This window comes from Moschus berezovskii, chromosome 8 (genome assembly GCF_049115385.1).
Source record: "Moschus berezovskii isolate FMDL1 chromosome 8, NW_MosBer_1.0, whole genome shotgun sequence".
Taxonomy (NCBI): Eukaryota; Metazoa; Chordata; class Mammalia; order Artiodactyla; family Moschidae; genus Moschus; species Moschus berezovskii.
In genome coordinates this window covers 52153060-52168773 of record NC_142467.1, presented here as the reverse complement: position 1 = coordinate 52168773, position 15714 = coordinate 52153060, and the positions used below count along the sequence as shown (strand labels likewise).

Here is a 15714-nt window from a genome sequence, read left to right as displayed (position 1 = left end):
CTTATATTTTTATTTAAGTGTTTCATTTTACTATGTTTATATATCTGTATCTATAGAGAAAGATACAATGAAGTGTGATTTAAAAAAAATAAAGGCCCTGAGCCAAAGGGCAGGGGCCTTAGCTTTCCCATCTGTTAATGCAAATTATGAGACCTAACTCATGGGGATGACGTGTGTGGGTGACTGGGTGAAGTAACGTGTGAAAGTGACTGGCAATAAGCCTCCACCACAGTGCACCACAAAAATTGAGAACTTTTAAAAAATTTTTGCCATATATTTGAATGGGTGATTATCTTTTGTGTCCTTTTTAGAGAAGTCATGTGAGGAAACCTGGTTTCAAGGATTGAAGAGCTTAGTTTTTTTCCATATCTGTCATGAATTCTTGGGCAATTCATAAGAAAAGGGGAAGGGGTTAAAAGATCTCTTTAAAATTCCAGCATTTCTTGAAATTTCCTAATACCATACACAAAGATAAACTTGAAATGGATTAGAGACCTAAACATAAGATCAGAAACTATAAAACTCTTAGATGAAAACAAAGGCAGAACACTGTATGATATAAATCATAGCAAGGTTCTTTATCAGTTATTCCACATTTTAAGAAAATAAATGAATATATGTATAAATGAAAGTGTTTTCATCGTTGCAAGTTTTCTTGATACTACATTAGAACTACATTCTGTCAACAGATTAAGGCTATGTGACTAATCAGACACTAGATTCTATAACCATTTTCATTTGTTATGGTTTCAGGCCCTCCACACTGGTGGCCACCACATGGAAATATTAAGGTAATATTCCTCCAAATTTCCTAGGAACGAAACTCGAATCTGAGTTTTCCTTGGAATTACTGTCTTAGAACTTTACTGAGGCAAGTGATGTTCTTCAAGTTTCAGACACATGAAAGTGGCAGGCATGCTGTAGGTAGAGGAGCCCATAGGAGAGTAATCCCGACTGGGACCCAAGCTGAGACTTGGTCATGGGTACACCACAGAACCCTCTGTCGTGCCTGGAAAATGCTGTGGACATTGGCAGTTGCCAGGGGGCATGGCAGGTTCTTACACGCCCACAGACGAGCACTGCATGGTTTCTTCTCTGGAGGGGATTGCAGTTTGATGAAAAGTATGCTCCCAACTGCCCTATAAGTTGCAGAGAATGTCTAGGGGAGTTGTGAATGGCAAACGCCAACTGTGAGATGCAGACTGAGGACATGTGAGCGAACAGGCTATCTCGGAACAGAGCCTCAGATTCTGTTTCCAACTTGTATGAGGGCAAAGTGATGGAGGTACCCTTTTCATCTTCAACGATACTTCTGAGCACTGAATATAATGTGAGGTAAAGTAAGTGTTTAATAAATGGGGGAAATGGAGAAATGAACGATTGTTTAGGTTTTCTGATGTGGATTAGTGTTCCTGTACTCCTTCATTTTAGGAGCATTTACACTTTAAGCTTTAGCCTCACTAGTAAATTTTAAATTTTACTTCTTAAAAAAATGCATTCATGAGTTGACTGGTGACAAAGATGCTTCGAGGGCAGCTTAGCCTTCAGGGGACCCATAGATCAGAGTGCAGAACCTGTCAGGGGCTATAACTCCAGCCAAAGAGTCTGCAGAATCGGTCCAGGATTTACATTTTAGTCTCACAGAGTTCAGAATAGTAAGAATAGTCCTTCAATTGTCTATCAATTTACAAACAAAAATAAACTTACTCATTCTTTCTTACTTTCTTTAAGAAATATTTATCATCTGTGCTGTGCCCTAGGATACAATACCGAGGAAAAAAAGACATATTCCCTTCTCTCATGAAGCTTACAAATAGCCAGAAAACAGAAAGAGAGGGACTGTTATTTGTAGTAAATTTTGTAAATAAAATAGGATGGTACAACAGAGAATATCTGTTGAAAGTAGATATACTACAGTTAACAATATGATCAATGAAGACTTCTTGGGCATGGGGATATCAGACGTGAACAGAAAGAAGGAGTCACCCAGGCAGAGAGCAGTGAGGAGGATTTACCTACTTGAGTCACTGAAGACTTGTGAGATTGGAACACAGAATCGGGGAGAGGCTACACCATCACACAACAGATGAATGCATAGTCTGCTCACCATGGACAGGCTCATATTCTCTTTAGAATAGGAGGAATATATACATCCTACTCGGAGAAGGCAATGGCAAGCCACTCCAGTACTCTTGCCTGGAAAATCCCATGGATGGAGGAGCCTGGTAGGCGGCAGTCCATGTGGTTGCTACAGTCGGACATGTGTTCTTGCCTGGAGAATCCCAGGGACGGGGGAGCCTGGTGGGCTGCCGTCTATGGGGTCGCACAGAGTCAGACATGACTGAAGTGACTTAGCAGCAGCAGCAGCATACATCCTACTGTAAAGAGAAAAAAAAAAGCTGTATTTACAGATGGTACTAGCTACGCTTGCTATTATTTGATTATACTCATTCTGTTTGAACTATTTTATATCTTATTTACTTTGCACATATTTAAGGGCAATGATTAAGTGCCAATATATGTGCTGCTCACAAAAAGGTTAGTCTAATCAGATACAGACAACCATTATGGACTTATAGTTCTTTGGGGTGTGCAGTTAGTCAAATAATTATACAAATGCTTTATTGTACACTGATTAGAGGTATTAAAGACAATGGTAAGTTGGAATTGTACTTTGAGAAATATCTCTGAGAAAGTAGGTCATAATCTGAACTCCGAAGGTAGAACGAGTTTGTTCTTATTTGGTTGTAACTGACTCTTTGCAACCCCATGGACTGTAGCCTGCCAGGCTCCTTTGTTGATGGGATTTCCCCAGGTAAGAATACTGGAGTGAGTTGCCATTTCCTTCTCCAGGGGATCTTCCCAACCCAGGGATCTAACCTGCATCTCCTGAATTGGTGGGCAAATTCCTTACCAATGAGCCACCTGGGAAGCTCTAGAATGAGTTGAGTTTCAAGGAAAAAGAGAATACATTTGTTGGGGTGGTTGTAACAAACCACAAGACTCTGAGATGGAGGGGCTATGGAGCATATGAAGCAAAAAAAAAAAAAAAAAAGAGGGGGGTATGGCAAAGAGCAGGGTGGTATAAAGCAAGGTTGGAAAAGTCAGGAGGTGATAGATTACATAGGGTCTTTTAGCCCATACTAAGAAGAAATTCTTTAGTGCAGTGAAATGTAATTAAAAGAGCCTAATGACAGGATTCTGTATGCAGGTCAAGAAGCAATAGTTAGAACTGGACATGGAACACAGACTGGTTCCAAATTGGAAAAAGCGTATGTCAAGGCTGTATATTGTCACCCTGCTTATTTAACTTGTATGCATGAGAAATGCTGTATCTTGTATCATGAGAAATGCTGGGCTGGATGAAGCACAAGCTGTAATGAAGATAGCCAGGAGACATATCAATAACCTCATATATGCAGATGACACCACCCTTATGGCAGAAAGTGAAGAACTAAAGAGCCTTTTGATGAAAGTGAAAGAGGAGAGTGAAAAAGTTGGCTTTAAACTCAACATTCAAAAAATGAATATCATAGCATCTGGTCCCATCACTTCATGGCAAATAGATGGGGAAACAATGGAAACAGTAACAGACTTTATTTTTTGGGGCTCCAAAATCACTGCAGATGCTGATTGCAGTCATGAAATTAAAAGACGCTTGCTCCTTGGAAGGAAAATTATGACCAACCTAGACAGCATATTAAAAAGCAGAGACATTACTTTGTCAACAAAGGTTGGTCTAGTCAAGACTATGGTTTTTCCAGTAGTCATGTATGGATGTGAGAGCTGTACCATAAAGAAAGCTGAGCACCAAAGAATTGATGCTTTTGAACTGTGGTGTTGGAGAAGACTCTTGAGAGTCCCTTGGACTGCAAGGAGATCCAACCAGTCCATCCTAAAGGAAATCAGTCCTGAATATTCTTTGGAAGGACTGATGCTGAAGCTGAAACTCCAATACTTTGGCCACCTGATATGAAGACTCATTAGAAACGACTCTGATACTGGGCAAGATTGAGAGGAGAAGGGGATGACAGAGGATGAGATGGTTGGATGGTTGGATGGCATCACCAATTTGAAGGACATGAGTTTGAGCAAGCTCCGGAAGTTGGTAATGGACAGGGAAGCCTAGCATGCTGCAGTCCATGGGGTTGCAAAGAGTTGGACATGACTGAGCAACTGAACTGAACTGAGAAGATAAATTTCCCAAATCTGTCCCGTTTACACACACTTTCATTTCCCAGTAGAACACAGCAGGCCTCCTTTCTCTGTTCCTTTCATGAGATCCTAACAAGGAGGGCATCGCATTGTTAGTTGAAAGGACATACATAGGTTCTTATCCCCTTGCTTTGGGTAAGTGGGCGCTGGAGAGCTGCTGTCAGACTGGGTTACAATCCCACGTTTAAATTTTCCTAGTAAAGTCCTGAGGTCTCTATGAGTGTGATTCTAATTGCACCATTCTTTTCAACTCAATTTCAGGTGAAATGTCCATATAAGAAAGTAGAGTTCAGTTGGTTCCAGGCAACAGTGAACCCCTGCCCTGGTTTATATCAACCCATCTGTGGCAACAATTTGATAACCTATGACAACCCATGCATCTTGTGTGTTGAGAGTATGATAGTACTACTGGGAGAAAAGAACAACAAAAAAGCTTAGTCCATGGCAATTGCTATCAACCTCTTCTGCCAGGTACCACAGCTATGAAGCCAGGAATTTGCTCTAGTATGCTCAGATGATAATCAGCCCCCACTCAGGAGAACATGTGGTAACACAAAGCACACTCGAGGAGAAAGCAGACTTGCTGTAGCCAGGAGTGTTTGCTGGGCTCTTTCTTCTCTCAGCCCTCACATTCCCATAAGCCGACTGATAGATTTATTTTCACTTGAAGCTTCAAATATCCCTTTGAGTCCTTGAAAATCTTTGGTTTTAAGATAAATTGTAGTTTCCTTCTTTCAGATACCTTCAACCTCATATGTCTGAAATTCTGAGCTAGGATAAGGTGACCATAAAGTCTGGGACCTTTGGTAAAGAGTCAGTGTTTAGTCTTTGGATTTATGGGACATGATTATCAGTGATTAGACTCTGAGTTCTCACAAAACGTAGGACTTCAGGGTTGATCTCTGTATAAGACAGTCCAGTTTTCAGGGAGAAAAACTCTTCCCATGGCATCAGACTGGAGGCCTCTGTTCAATAATAATTTTGCAATTTTCACAAAGGGCAACAGCAGGAATATGTAAACTCTAGGCCATCCCCACTAATGAGGAATTCAGCCAAAGTGTGAGAGTATTGATAGAATAAGTTGAAGACTGATACGCCTCATATATCACAAGCTCAGGCCTGATTAAATAATTTATTTTTAGAGAGATTATAGTATAGGGCATAATATCTTCAGGGGCATCTTAGCATGATGGGAAGATAACGGAGTAGGGAATCCAATAACCTGGATTTTGTCTATAGTCAATATCCTTTATGCTTTTAGTTTCCTCAGATATAAAATAAGGGTGACAGATAATTTTACACGTATTTTTTAGTTCTGACTTAATAAAATACTTGTTCTGATTCTTCCTTTAGGAAATCTTGGGGGAAAATTAGATTTCTATGTGATGGACAATGCTAGTTGAGTGGACTTGGAAGTGAAAAGAACTTTTACTTTCTTTCCACTGAGAAAATCCTTCTCCTGCAACTCACCCCCCCTTGCATGTGTTCTTAGTGACAGATAACTGTCCCCACTGAGCTTATATCAGATAGTTAGAGTACTTCTCTAGACCTCTCCCCTCATTGGTTCACTGCCTTCCATATTTGCCCTAATAAATAAACATTTCTGAAAGTCTCATTTAACTTGGGTGCCAGATCTGTGTCTCAAGTTTCAGAAGTAGAACACAACGAACATTTGAGCCAAAGGTCAATAACAAATGTGGAGCTTAATCAGATCTCTGATACTGTAAACCATGGAGTAATCTATGTGAAGGCTCCTGGTTGTTTCCCAAGAACACAACAGAAATTTCTTCCGTATTCCTTTGGCATTAAAAAAAAAATTAATAGGAAATATGGGGTGCTGTGCTCTTCATGGCCATTCCTGTTGCCTCCTTTCCACATTAAACAAACTCACTTTCAGACTCAGACTTGAAGCAGAGTCATTCATGCATGCCTGGCTTAGGTAGGCAGGGTCCTACATTTTCACTACCACTCTCTTTTCTTCATGGAAGGAGGTCTACATTAATAGTATCCATGAATGTCCCATTGATCATTGGTCTTTTTCTTAAGTTCCCTTGACACATTTTAACCTCTGAAACATACGGGGACATTGTTCTTTGGGTTCAATCCTTTCTCTTTCTCTCTCTTTCACACAGACACACATACACACTTAATACGGAAAAAAGACTAATAAACGCTCTCTTTCCCTCAGCAGCTTGCTCCCTGTTGGCCTGGGAAACAGCATCTTTTTATTCTGAATATCCTATAAGACTATTATCAGATTATTTATATGTTCTATTGGCTTTCTGACCTTGACTACCATGCTGATTACATGGGGGATGCATGGGTCCAGTAAAAAGGAAGCAATCACCTTAGGTCTGTCATCTTTAAAACAGGAAAAGCAAACAGCTCTGGGGGAAATCGGAGAGTCTCTACCTTTACAGAGTATCAGTTCCCACTGCTCTGAGTCCTGGGCCATACAAGAACACCAAGAACTCTAGGCAGGATTATTTTCCAACACTGTTGCTTTGATTTCATGTTCATAAATCTTTTCTTCTATAGTCATCGATCTGCAATTAACGCCATTCAGTAGCTTTTTCATCTCATTTAAATTTTTTGCATCTCATTTTAATTTTTATCTCTACAAGTTTGAAATATATCTTCCATGTTTATAACTTTTTAAATATCTGGTATGCAGTTACAATATTTTTATGACTTTATCTTCTAATTCTATTATCTGTGTTCATTCTGAGTTGGCTACTTCTCTTCTTGTCATAGGTAATATTTTAGGATATTAGACATTATGCATTTTATATTGCTTGGTTCTGAATACTTTGGTATTTTTAGAATTATTCTTGAGCTTTGCTTGAGATATACCTCAGTTACTTGGAAATACTATGATCTTCTGAAATTTTGCTTTTTAGAGTTAGATGGGGTCAGTGCAGTATTCATTAAGTGGGCTAATTACTTCTCATTACTGAGGCAAGACACTTTGGAGGACTCTACTCAAGGCACCATGGATTATAAGGCTTTCTGGCTAATAGGAACAAGTACCATTACCAGCCCTGTATGAGACCAGGGTGTTATCACTAATCCTCTCTGGCAGTTATTTCTTAGCCCTGGGTAGTTTCCTCACACACAAGCACACGTTAGTAATCTGATGTGCTTTCTGTCCAACTCTCCAGGGCTGTGGTCCCACAAGTTACAGCCAATTTGGTCTCTCTCCTCTCTGCTCTATCTTCCCAATTCAGGTAATCCACCTGCCCTATCAGAGTTCCTCTTTCCTCTTCCTAAGATCTCTCACAATGCAGAAACCAAGGCCAACCACAGAGCTTACTGTATTTGCTTCCCATCTCAGGTTTCAGCACTTGTCTTTGCCTGACTAGACAGTGTCATTGTTTCATATATTTTGTCTAATTTTTTTGCCTTTTCAGGTAGACAGTATAACTGGTTTCTCTCACTCGATATTATCTGAAAGTAGAAGTCAGGTTTATTTTTATCTTCATGTTTTCATCGGAAACCTTCTAAAGCCTAGAACATGATGCCATTATTTTAATTTTTCTAAGGACTCTGAAGCATAAATTTGTGCTCTGTAATAATACAATTCCCCCTACACCCCAGTGAATAACACATTTACTTAAATTTGCTACATACAACAGCAAAAAGAACTTTTGTAATAGTATTTTTTCTGTTATTTGATAGTAGACATTTAAAAAAAAAAGTTAAAGAAGCTCAGCATATTTATCTAAAGATAAGACTTCTTTCCTTTCAAGGCAACCCCTAAAAGATGATGATTTCCATAAATACTCTACCATTGTCAACATGAAAGGGTCTTCCTTGCTTTGACAACTACTGCCTGTGTTATTTTGCTCGCCCTCTGTGGAAGGTGTTTTGAATGTTGACCTTCTTCTGTATGGTTCCCTTATTTTTTATCCTCTGATTGTTGCTCAGTCCTTGCTGTCTTCTCTTCACCTATCCCCACTTCCTCTGCTTGATGATCTCCATTGCCTATAATTATTGCTCACATATTCACACCATGAGACTGTACCCATCTTCTTGGTATCAGATACTAATATCTTAATTTCACTGGCTCAGAATTTTTAAAATCAATCTATTAATATAAGTGCTATTTTTTCCTTTCTAAAAGTGATATTCCATATGCTTTGAGTTACTGAAAGTTAATGTTAATACTTCTGAGTCCTTTCTCACTTAAACTAAATTTCAATATAAAATTTGTTTAGTCCTTATTTCATCTTAAGTATAAATTAAACCCATAAACTAAACCCATTTATTTAGTCCAAGTATTCACAATGTTTCATGAGTTACTTTTATATTCTTGTAACTATTACCTCAGGCTCCATTCTCTTCTCCTATCCATAGTTCTGCCTCCATTTTATAATGATTTAAATATGACCTGTTGTAAAAGCACTATTTTTGTGAGTTACAATACAAGCATCTTCAGTTCAGTTCAGTCGCTTAGTCGTGTCTGACTCTTTGCGACCCCATGAATCACAGCACGCCAGGCCTCCCTGTCCATCACCAACTCCCGGAGTTCACTCAAACTCATGTCCACAGAGTCGGTGATGCCATCCAGCCATCTCATTCTCTGTCGTCCCCGTCTCCTCCCACCCTCAATCCCCCCCAGCATCAGAGTCTTTTCCAGTGAGTCAACTCATCGCATGAGGTGGCCAAAGTGTTGAGATTCAGCTTTAGCATCAGTCCTTCCAATGAACACCCAGGATTGATCTCCTTTAGAATGGACTGGTTGGATCTCCTTGCAGTCCAAAGGACTCTCAAGAGTCCAGCACCACAGTTCAAAAGCATCAATTCTTCAGCGATCAGTTTTCTTCACAGTCCAACTCTGACATCCATACATGACCACGGGAAAAACCATAACCTTGACTAGACGGACCTTGGTTGGCAAAGTAATGTCTCTGCTTTTTAACATACTATCTAGGTTGGTCATAATTTTCCTTCCAAGGAGTAAGCGTCTTTTAATTTCATGGCTGCAATCAGCATCTGCAGTGATTTTGGAGCCCCCCAAAATGAAGTCTGACACTGTTTCCACTGTTTCCCCATCTATTTCCCATGAAGTGATGGGACCAGATGCCATGATCTTTGTTTTCTGAATGTTGAGCTTCAAGCCAAACTTTTCACTCTCCTCTTTCACCCTCATCAAGAGGCTCTTTTTAGTTCCTCTTCACTTTCTGCCATAAGGGTAGTGTCATCTGCATATCTGAGGTTATTGATATTTCTCCTGGCAATCTTGATTCCAGCTTGTACTTCTTCCAGCCCAGCGTTCCTCATGATGTACTCTGCATAGAAGTTAAATAAGCAAGGTGACAATATACAACCTTGATGTACTCCTTTTCCTATTTGGAACCAGTCTGTTGTTCCATGACCAGTTCTAACTGTTGCTTCCTGACCTGCATACAGGTTTCTCAAGAGGCAGGTCAGGTGGTCTGGTATTACCATCTCTTCCAGGATTTTCCACAGTTTATTGTGATCCACACAGTCAAAGGCTTTGGCATAGTCAATGAAGCAGAAATAGATGTTTTTCTGAAACTCTCTTGCTTTCTCCATGATCCAGCGGATGTTGGCAATTTGATCTCTGGTGCCTCTGCCTTTCCTAAAACCTGCTTAAACATCTGGAAGTTCATGGTTCACATATTGCTGAAGGCTGGCTTGGAGAATTTTGAGCATGACTTTACTAGCATGTAAGATGAGAGCAATTGTGCGGCAGTTTGAGCATTCTTTGGCATTGCCTTTCTTTGGGATTGGAATGAAGACTGACCTTTTCCAGTCCTGTGGCCACTGCTGTTTTCCAAATATGCTGGCATATTGAGTACAGAACTTTCACAGCATCATCTTTCAGGAATTGGAATAGCTCAACAGGAATTCCATCACCTCCACTAGCTTTGTTCGTAGTGATGCTCTCTAAGGCCCACCCGACTTCACATTCCAAGATGTCTGGCTCTAGGTGAGTGATCACGTCATCGTGATTATCTTGGTCATGAAGATGTTTTTTGTACAGTTCTTCTGTGTATTCCTGCCACCTCTTCTTAGTATCTTCTGCTTCTGTTAGGTCCATACCATTTCTGTACTTTATTGGGCCCATCTTTGCGTGAAATGTTCCCTTGGTATTTCTAATTTTCTTGAAGAGATCTCTTGTTTTTCCTAATCTGTTGTTTTCCTCTATTTCTTTGCATTGATCACTGAGGAAGGCTTTCTTATCTCTCCTTGCTATTCTTTGAAACTCTGCATTAAGATGCTTATATCTTTCCTTTTCTCCTTTGCTTTTCACTTCTCTTCTTTTCACAGCTATTTGTAAGGCCTCCCCAGACAGCCATTATGCTTTTTTGCATTTCGTTTCCATGGGGATGGTCTTGGTCCCTGATGCGAGATGCCGGCTCTGGGTGCGCAGACGCGAGAGGGTGCACAGCTGACCACGCACAGAAGCATGGCCAAGAAGAGCTACCCCACGCCCGAGGTCAGGGGTGGCGGCCGAGAGGAACTGTCCCACGTCCAAGAGGTGGTGGCTGCGTGGGCGCAGGAGGGCCAAAGGGAGCTACTCCACGTTCAAGATCAGGAGGGGCGGCCTTGAGGAGATACACCTTGTCGAAGGTAAGGTGCAGCGGCTGCCCTCTGCTGGACCAGCTGTGAAGAGATATCCCACGACCAAGGTAAGAGAAACCCAAATAAGACGGTAGGTATTGCGAGGGGGCATTAGAGGGCAGACACACTGAAATCATAATCACAGAAAACTAGTTGATCTGATCACATGAACCACAGCCCTGTCTAACTCAATGAAACTAAGCCATGCCGTGTGGGGCCACCCAAGACGGATGGGTCATGGTGGAGCGGTCTGACAGAATGTGGTCCACTGGAGAAGGGAATGGCAAACCACTTCAGTATACTTGCCTTGAGAACCCCATGGACAGTATCAAAAGGCAAAATGATAGGATACAGAATGAGGAATTCCCCAGGTCGGTAGGTGCCCAGTATGCTACTGGAGATCAGTGGAGAAATAACTCCAGAAAGAATGAAGGGATGGAGCCAAAGCAAAACCAATACCCAGTTGTGGATGTGACTGGTGATAGAAGCAAGGTCTGATGCTGTAAAGAGCAATATTGCATAGGAACCTGGAATGTTAGGTTGATGAATCAAGGCAAATTGGAAGTGGTCAAACAGGAGATGGCAAGAGTGAACGTCGACATCCTAGGAATCAGTGAACTAAAATGGACTGGAATGTTGAATTTAACTCAGATGACCATTATATCCACTACTGTGGGCAGGAATCCCTTAGAGGAAATGGAGTAGTCATCATGGTCAACAAAAGAGTCTGAAATGCAGTACTTGGATGCAATCTCAAAAACGACAGAATGATCTCTGTTCATTTTCAAGGCAAACCATTCAATATTACAGTAATCCAAGCCTATGCCCCAACCAGTAACGCTGAAGAAGCTGAAGTTGAATGGCTCTATGAAGACCTACAAGACCTTTTAGAACTAACACCCAAGAAAGATGTCCTTTTCATTATAGGGGACTGGAATGCAAAAGTAGGAAGTCAAGAAACACCTGGAGTAACAGGCAAATTTGGCCTTGGAGCACGGAATGAAGCAGGGCAAAGGCTAATAGAGTTTTGCCAAGAGAATGCACTGGTCATAGCAAACACCCTCTTCCAACAACACAAGAGAAGACTCTACACATGGACATCACCAGATGGTCAACACTGAAATCAGATCGATTATATTCTTTGCAGCCAAAGATGGAGAAGCTCTATACAGATAACAAAAACAAGACAGGGAGCTGACTGTGGCTCAGATCATGAACTCCTTATTGCCAAATTCAGACTTAAATTGAAGAAAGTAGGAAAAACACTAGACCATTCAGATATGACCTAAATCAAATCCCTTATGATTATACAGTGGAAGTGAGAAATAGATTTAAGGGACTAGATCTGATAGATAAGAGTGCCTGATGAACTCTGGACGGAGGTTCGTGACATTGTACAGGAGACAAGCATCTTAGTATGACTTATAAGACACTTTTTTCATCTGCTAAAGGTACTGTATGCCCAACTTGGAGGACTTTGTTAACAAACTCTAGTTGCCCATAAGGTGGCAGTAAAACACTGCTGTTTAAATCAATAAATTTGATGAGACCTGGACATGCTTAGTGGTTCAGACAGTAAAGCGTCTGCCTACAATGCAGGAGACCTGGGTTTGATCCTTGGGTAGGGAAGATCCCCTGGAGAAGGAAATGGCAACCCACTCCAGTACTCTTAATGGAAAATCCCATGGACAGAGGAGCCTGGTAGGCTACAGTCCACAGGGTCACAAAAAGTCAGACGCGACTGCGTGACTTCACTTCACTTCATGGCCAATGCATAACATACCAATAATGTGATTTAATGGCAAGTTACTAATGCTCAATGAGCTACATATTTCTCACCACTTCAAATGATGATAATACAGAGCTCCAGTGAGGATGTTGGACTAGAAGGACATGGAAGTCACCTCCTCTCACAAATACATCAAAAAATACATCTACAAATGGAACAATTCTTACAGAACACCTACTGAACACTAGCAGATCTCAAACACTTGAAAGGACATGAAAGAGTTCCATGTAACCAGGAAGGAAGAATGAAAAAAAAGAGAGCCAGGAAGCAGGACAAGACCTGAACCTCTGGGAGGGAGCTTAAAAAGAAGAAAGCTCCCTGCATCTCGGGAAGACCCCTCACCTGCAGGGAGATCAGCCAGGACAGAAAGAGAGCTTCAGAGGATCAGAGAGCACAACAACTAGTTTATGGCAGGCAGAACAGAGAGAGACCTACACAATCATGCCACTGCCCTGCACACCCGAGCCTGAGACATGTATCTGCTGGTACAGGTGGAGACTGGGTGTTGAAATTGGGGTTGAGAGGACAGACCCAGGGAGGACTGCTGTTGGCTATGTGAAGACAGCCTGAAGGGGCTGGAGTCTGGTATGTCTGCAACTGGGAGTCTGGGTGGAAACAGCACCTGATTGCCATAGAAGCAAAGCACCATTGTAAAATGACATGCAAAAAATGAAGTGGGACTGCCTTAGCAGCTTCTTTCTCCACATGTCAGCCCTGCCTCCATGGGCTCTGGGACAGCAAGCCCCAGCCACTGCCTTAAGCGCTCCTACCTCAGCAGGCTCCCATATCCCAGATGTCACCTTGGTGGGTTCTGGGAGCAAATGCCGGTGGGTTACCCAAACACAAAGGCAGGGCTAAAACCATGGCTGAGTCCAAGTGGCTGAACAACCTAGGAAGCAAGGCCAAAATCTCTCTCTGTGACTATGTAAGGCTCAGATTTACATCTCCACCACTGGCTTTGTAAATTCAGCACCTGCAAGACATCCAAGTGGACAACTCCAATAGTTGGAACAGGTCTGGCTTTAGCAGCTGTGGGTCACAGTGGGTTCACATGCATGACTACTACAGTCCTGGGGCCGGACTTCAGTGGATCTGCACCAGTGGCCTTGTGAAGCAATGCCTAAGGGACACCAGGGCCAAATGCTGGCACTCCCATGGTTGAGGCAAGGACCAACAGCAGTGTCAACAGTACTTTGTGAGCCTGCACAATGCATGACAGGTTTCATCACAGAGCACACTCATCAGTGAACAGCTCTGGCACAGGAATACTCAGTGGCTCATTTCCCAGTGGGAGCACGCCAATCCCACCTATCTCACACCACAGCTAAGAAATGCAGCTCAGAAAGAGATCTGGGGGCCTGTACTCCAACAGTTAGGGAATAGACCCAGCCCCTGACAGGGCAGTGACAACCACAGAACAAAGAGGAGGCCCTGCTAGATATCCTGTGCAGGGTCTGATCAGCACCGCACCAGTCACATCTCCTATCAAGGGGATAACAGCCAGCAGGCATAGAGGAAAGAGGTGGTAGGCATCCTCACTAAAAGTAGTCCTTGCATTAAAAAATATTAAATCCACACAGGAATACTCCTACATAAAAATAGCCCTTCAAGACCACAGTAGATAATAATTTCTCTCAAACTCATACAGCAAGAGATATGTAAGTAAAATGAAGAAGAAGAGGAACCACTCCCAATTAAAATATCAAGAGAACTTCCCTAAAAGAATATAAAATGAAACAGACCTCTAACAGACACCGAGGTCAAAGAGGAGATAATGAAAATACTGAAGGAAATAAGGACTATTGATAGAAATGCAGATTACTAAAAAAAAGTAACCAAGGAAAACTAGAGTGTTCATTCTCAGAGATAAAAGCTGAGCTAAAGGCAAAGAACAATAGACTGAATAATGCAGAAGAATAAATAAGTGATTTTCAAGATAGAATGGGCTTCCCAGGTGTCTCAGTGGGTAAAGAATACACCTGCAATTCAGGAGATGCAGGTTCGATCCCTGGGTCAGGAAGATCCCCTGAAGGAGAATGTGGCAACCACTCCAGTATTCTTTCCTGGAGAATTCCATGAACAGAGAAGCCTAGCAGGCAACAGTCCATGGAACTGCAAAGAATCGGACATGACTGAAGCAACTGAGTGCACACAGGCATGTGCGCACACACACATACACACAAGGTAGAATAATGGAAATTATCCAATCATAACAGAAGACAAACAGTCAAATAAAATAAAGAAATGAAAGCAATATAAGAGACCTATGGGATAATTTAAAGTGTGCCAATCTATGCAGAATAGGGATTCCAGGAGGAGAAGAAAATAGAGGGTTGAAAATGTGTTTGAAGAAATTATGGCCCAAAACTTTCCAAACCTAAAGAAGGAAACAGATATCCAGGTACAGGAAGCATAGAGGGTCCGAAGCAAGATAAACCCAAACAGATCTACACCAAGATATACTAGAATAAAAATAGCAAAAGTTAAAAACAAAGAGGATTTTAAAGGCTACAAGTGAAAAACAAAGAGTTAATTACAACGGAATCCTTGTAAGATCATCAAGGCCAGAAGGGAGTGGTGAGATATAGTCAAGGTACTAAAAGAGAAAAATCTGCAACCTAGGATACTCTACCCAGCAAGATTATCATTCAGAAAAGATGGAGAAATAAAGAATTTCCCAGACAAGCAAAACCTAAAAGAATACAATACTATGTTAATTCTATTAATAAAGTAAATATTAAAAGGTCTTCTCTAAATAGAAAAGAAGAATCTATAGAAAAATCAAAATTGGAAAGTTATCAAATAAGCTAGTAAACAGATTTTTTCAAAAAAGTCAAGGGCTTCCAGTCCAAGATGGCAGATTAAAAGGACATGTGCTCATCTCCTCCAGCAAGAACACCAAAATTGCAACTAGCTATTGAACAGCCATCAACAGGAGGATGCTGGAACCCACCAAAAAAGATATTCCAGATCCAAAGACAAAGACAAAGCCGCAGTGAGATGGTAGAAGGGGCACAATCACGATAAAATCAAATCCCACAGCCACTGGAGGGGTGATCCACAGACTGGAGAACAATAATACCAAAGAAGTTCTTGCACTATTGTAAAGATACTGAACC

At 41.4% G+C, this 15714-nt stretch overlaps 1 protein-coding gene across 1 annotated transcript; it reads left to right on the top strand.

Moving 5' to 3' along the window:
• The first annotated feature begins 743 nt into the window (after positions 1-743).
• Positions 744-5614, top strand: SPINK14 (serine peptidase inhibitor Kazal type 14 (putative)). Its single transcript, XM_088839292.1, has 3 exons — positions 744-791; positions 4477-4613; positions 5569-5614. The coding sequence occupies exons 1-3, from the start codon at positions 744-746 to the stop codon at positions 5612-5614; spliced, it is 231 nt and encodes a 76-aa protein (XP_088695418.1).
• The last annotated feature ends 10100 nt before the right edge of the window (positions 5615-15714 follow it).

Excerpts from the sequence above, each read along its gene's own strand:
- SPINK14 (XM_088839292.1), top strand. The coding sequence starts at position 744 with ATGGTTTCAGGCCCTCCACACTGGTGGCCACCACATGGAAATATTAAG. Across the intron at positions 792-4,476 it reads CACCACATGGAAATATTAAG|GTGAAATGTCCATATAAGAA; the intron begins GTAATATTCCTC and ends ACTCAATTTCAG. Across the intron at positions 4,614-5,568 it reads ATCTTGTGTGTTGAGAGTAT|GAAATCTTGGGGGAAAATTA; the intron begins GATAGTACTACT and ends TTCTTCCTTTAG.